Here is a 5,024-nt window from a genome sequence, read left to right on the forward strand (position 1 = left end):
TCCAGGACCGCCGACCCTCCTCCTCTGTGGTAAACAAGCTCTTCAATCACGTCCATCTCAGCCCCCAGGCAGCGGAGGAGGGGCCGCCTCCTGTAACCAGGCAGGACAGAACGTTGAGAACGTGAGCTACGCGCTCATTGGTCCCCCGGTACACTGGTTGGCGGTGTGTCTGCAGCTACGTCAGTGACGCCAGACGTTTGGAGGGCGTGGCTAGCTCTTCTTTATAAGCTGCTTTGCGCGAGCTTTCTGGACCTGTCTCCGCTATAGGGAGGGATGGGTAAGCACTTATAAGGGAGGGTGGAGGGTGTTGTTCTTAGGGAGACGGTAACTCCTCTGCGTTGCACTGGCAGTGGCTGTCCAGTTACGGGGCTCGCGTTTTTCACCACTGCATCACAGCAATCGTCTGAGTGTGAGTATTTTGTTTATCCTAATTGTTTGTAGGTTGGGTATTTCTTGGATTTGGGTTTTGTAAGTTTGATATTTCCGCGTTTGATGTTTTGTGTAGTTTGCGAGATCAGCCCTTGTCTTTATTTCTGCACGCTAATTATTTATGGTGAATCGTAAACGTGGCTTAAAATTAAGGAGCTTACTTATCTAAAGTCACTTTAAGCAATAAACCTTGATCAATATAAGAATACTCTTTTGTAAAACGTGTTGTTAAGAAACAACTCCAAATACATAGTTGCTTGCACTGCGTTGTTTCTTTCTCTAACAGAAAATACTTTAGTGTTCATGTTGCTTTGGCACCGATGGGGCGCTTAAAATATGTTCAAAACATAACGAAGTTGTTTAAAACGGGGTGATATGAATACAGGAATAATGCAGGGCACCGATCGTAGTTGCATATGATGTCATTGCTGTACTCTGCAGGTGTCAATCCTCTTAGCTCCACAGTTATCTTTTTTCGGTGTATACAGAGTCAGCTTTAATGGTCTCAGTTCAGTCTCAGTATCCTCTTAATAGGCTTCTGTCTTTATTTATTTATTTTATTTACTGATGATGTCATCTGATGCATTGTCCATTTAGTGCATTTTGCGGGTTTTATCTTTTGCCTTTGTGCTGTGGCACAGTTGCCTGTTGTAACTGACCCTGCCTTTTGATTGTATAGGCACCGTTGTTAGGTCCTAGTCTTGAGTTTCTAGTATGTTTAAGAGTGTTCATTAAGCCATCTGCTGTACCATACTTACTACCTGTGAGTTGTATACCCCGCTCGTTCTCACACACTACATACGTGTAAGAAGATTCCACATCACTTATCACATGTGGGGGCCATCCTTTTTGTTGTATGTTTTCTGTGCCGGTAAATCTAGATCCACTGTGCTTTCCGTCCTGTGTTTGCATACAGGTGTTTGTTTCACTTAAAGCATTCATATGCATAGACTTATTTGGTTAAAGCAACGTGTAGATCTAGTAATCAACTGCAATAACCTCTCTTTATTAATTCCAGTTCCGACTCAAGGATCTGCTATGCCTGCCCACTGGGGTACCCTTACTGGACTGTACTGGATGTCCTCACGGGGGAAGCGAGGGTCTCCACCACCGCACCCTACGGCTCCCCTCCATGGGACCAGACCAAGTCTAAAGCAGTGTGATTCTCGCTTCAGCTGCAGTATGGCGAGCTTGGAGAGCAGCATGGAAAGTGGCCCAGAGAGTAGCCTGGAGACTTCTGGCTACTGCGGAAGTTTAGAGAGTTCTGATTGCGAGATAACCAAAGCCCAAGATTATGGTGAGTGTTTCATAATGTGTTTTTTAAAGGGTCTGCTTGACATTTTGTGTCCCAGTAGCCAAATCACACTTAAAACAAACGTTGCTAACCCTTCCTTTTGTGGTAAGGAGGCTGTCATTCCAACGTACTTGGAAGCAGGGTCCACAAGGCCTTTAAACTAAAACACGCGTTCTGATGGATTGCCAACATCTTTTTAGCTATACCTGCGTGAAGCTTAAAGTCAAAGTAAACCGTTCTCCTGAAGCTTTGTCAACCTCCCACCCCCACCATTTTTGGAACACTTTTGCCTTCAAGTCAGTAAAATTATCTTTTCATGAATCGCCCCTTATTAGTCAGATTCGTCCAACATCTCAGAACTGTGGACTGTCAGTAAATCTGATGTCCATCTTCTAACTTGCTACTTAAGGGAATGCCATCTTCTGTTGCTCCTAGCTCAGAAATGAGTGCAGTAGTCTGCTTGCACGAATGGAAGAAGACTCTGGCACGTAGCCTAGATCAAGAATGTACCAACATCTGTCCCAAGCTTTCTGTATCTTAAGTGTCCACTTTTCCCTCATCACGGATCCAGCCTTGTTGATCCTAGCTTGGGCAGTCATGACCCTCACCGGTTGAAAACTCTTCACACATTTTGAGTAATATTTGCATTTATGATACACGGTAAAGTATTGCAGTGGTTAACTGCACAATCAAGTTCAGCGTGGCCAAATGGTGGCCTGCTCGTTGTCTCCCGTGGTCATTCATTCAAAGTTACACGAGTACTGATTGTGTACAGCATTTTGCCCTTAAGGGAAAATATTTAATTTCTTAGAAGCCTCACCATTGGAGCTAATACTGTTTAAATGTGCTTAATTTATCGTAAAAAATGTAGAGTTTAAATCCAACTCGTGCTGTGGAACTGATGTCTTCCTTGCTTCTTTTTCAGATGCTGAAAGCCTTGACAATCTCTCTTTGCCGGATCCCGCACTTATGGGTGAGCCGGAGCTGTTGTACGACCGTGGGGAAGAACTGCTCTGCTGCGACCTCCTCGCCCTCATTGAGCTCTTGCTGAACGAGACCCAGATCCACGCCCTGAGGTGTTCAAAGTTGATGGCTTCAGACAGGCTCCTGGCACACGTGGGCCGAGAGCTCCTGCTCTTGTCCAATTCGGAGCCCTGTGGCCTGAAAGGAGCCCTCATTGACTTGTACGTCGAACATGGCAAGGCCGTCTACAGTGTTGGCCAACTAACAGTAGACCCCTCGGTTGTGCCCACCTTCCAGCTCACCCTGATCCTTAGCCTTGAACCTGGCCTGTGGCCCCGCATACAGAGCCTGTTCACTGCCTCGCCTGCGATCACACCAGGCTTTGGCCAAGCCCTAAAACTCGGCCCAGGGTTCAGGGTGATGAAAAAGAAACTGTACAGCTCCGATGAGCTTCTGGATGAAGAGGACTGCTGAAAGCAATGGGCTGCGCTAGACTGTCTGCTTTGATCAGATCAGGACACTTGACCTCGTTCATTCTGGAACAGAACCATTCCTGTTGAATGGAGTCTTGCATCCTTAAAGAAGGGACCAGCCTAGTAAAGCTCGCGGCTTCAAGCTGATCAACAACCTCACTTAAAATGTTCCACTGCCTGGGCATATTGTTGAACGTGAAAGTCAACGGGCGCTCAATAGGCGTAGTATTGGGACGCCTCCCTTCAAATTCTTCTCCCCCCCCCCCCCCCCCCCTTGTTAAAAAAGAAAAAAAAAAAAATTCTGACCGAAAGATAACTGGACAGATCTGAAAGCCGAATTGAACTAATCGTCTCAGTGTTATAAACGTACTGTAACTGCAGCTAAAACTGTACATTTGCACATAACTGATACGTCGATATCACTTTTTTACACTGATTGTAGGCCCACTTGCTTTAAAAATGTGTTATTTTTTTGTTTTTCCATTGCCAGCAGCTGGACTGCTTTTTGTGGAGGTGGTTTGACTCCACCTCTTTGTGACCATTTACTTGTTTAAAATGTTGATCTATGGGCGAGGTACGATTTAATGCATCTCCTCTATGCAGGACGCAAGGTGTGCGAGTCCTTGTCAGAATGGGAACGTCTGCCAGTGCCGGCCACTTGCGGATACAACCAAGTCTCTGCATTTCTGCAGCTTTTTTTTTTTTTTTTTTTTTTTTTTTCCCTTCTCTTCTGGACGGGATTCGGACGCTTGCACGGTAGCTACTTGCATAGAGGCATGCAGACTTCAAGCCAGCCATTTGTATTGACGAATACATATATTTTTTTTCTCCGCTCTGGTGTTATGGCAGCTACATATTTGTGCAGGAACGCATTGGTGATGTTTAAACGCACCTTAAACCGTTTGTTGGGAAACGGACCTCCCTAAGCACTACTTACAATGGCTGTTTTATTGTACTGCCCGTTGCAATTTACATGAATACACTTGACGTTCAAGTGCGACATTTGCACAGTGTTTTGTACTTTTTTAAATAAATGATATGAACACTAAACGATTTATTGTTTTACATTGGTAGTTTCTTTCATCACAACCCAACGTGTTCCTTGCTGGTGAATTTGCAAAGACCTAGCGACTTCGAGCACACCAATAAAGCATTTTTATTTTTTTAAAGCCATATTAGAGACGAGCATAGTTTGAGGTTGCGCGCATGTACAGGGGGGCGTTACTTGCATGGGCGTGTCCAAGAAGTATCGGAAGCGAATGACCATTGTCAGCAAGGCATTCGCTATCCTACTGTACGTGAAGGATACGAGCATCACTGAATGTCCTGCATATGGTATTGGTGCTTCAGGGCGGGACAGTTTTGGTCCTGTTAAATGCTACATCTTTATGGAAGCTTATTCAACAAAGGCCTTCGAGTAAGTGAAATATTACCCTACAGTATTGGTCAGGGCCACCCTTGGACTACGACTGCGACTACGTGTTAAACAACCGCTTCCCCCTTTGCATCACTCAATCTCTCCCCAGGCAGAACATTAATAACCAAAGTTATTTTGAAATTTTTATTGCCTGAAAATTACTGGAGGCAAGGAACGCTGTAGCGGGTAAAGTTTTTTTTTTTTTTTTTTTTTTTTTTTTATATAATATTTGCTAACACGGTGCCCCCCACCCGTAGTCGGCAACCAGTGCAATGGCACCTATCGCACCGCCGTATTAGCTCACATACTCCGAAAAATGTCACTGGATTGCCGTATGATCCCGCTCAAACAGTCTGCCCCGCTGCAATCTGCTGCACTTCAAAACAATCTGCCCCACTCCAATCTAAAACACTGTCCTGCTCAAATCCACTCCCATCTGCCCTATTCC

General features: G+C 45.1%; 1 protein-coding gene across 1 annotated transcript; it reads left to right on the forward strand.

Annotated features, from left to right (window-relative positions):
- The first annotated feature begins 248 nt into the window (after positions 1-248).
- Positions 249-4,212, forward strand: DDIT4 (DNA damage inducible transcript 4). The gene is made up of 3 exons (XM_069240388.1): positions 249-409; positions 1,448-1,726; positions 2,649-4,212. Exons 2-3 carry the CDS (start codon positions 1,468-1,470, stop codon positions 3,158-3,160), a joined length of 771 nt encoding a protein of 256 aa, XP_069096489.1. The 5' UTR covers positions 249-409; positions 1,448-1,467; the 3' UTR covers positions 3,161-4,212.
- Positions 4,213-5,024: the final 812 nt, after the last annotated feature.

This window comes from Pleurodeles waltl, chromosome 6 (genome assembly GCF_031143425.1).
Source record: "Pleurodeles waltl isolate 20211129_DDA chromosome 6, aPleWal1.hap1.20221129, whole genome shotgun sequence".
In the NCBI taxonomy this organism is placed as follows: domain Eukaryota; kingdom Metazoa; phylum Chordata; class Amphibia; order Caudata; family Salamandridae; genus Pleurodeles; species Pleurodeles waltl.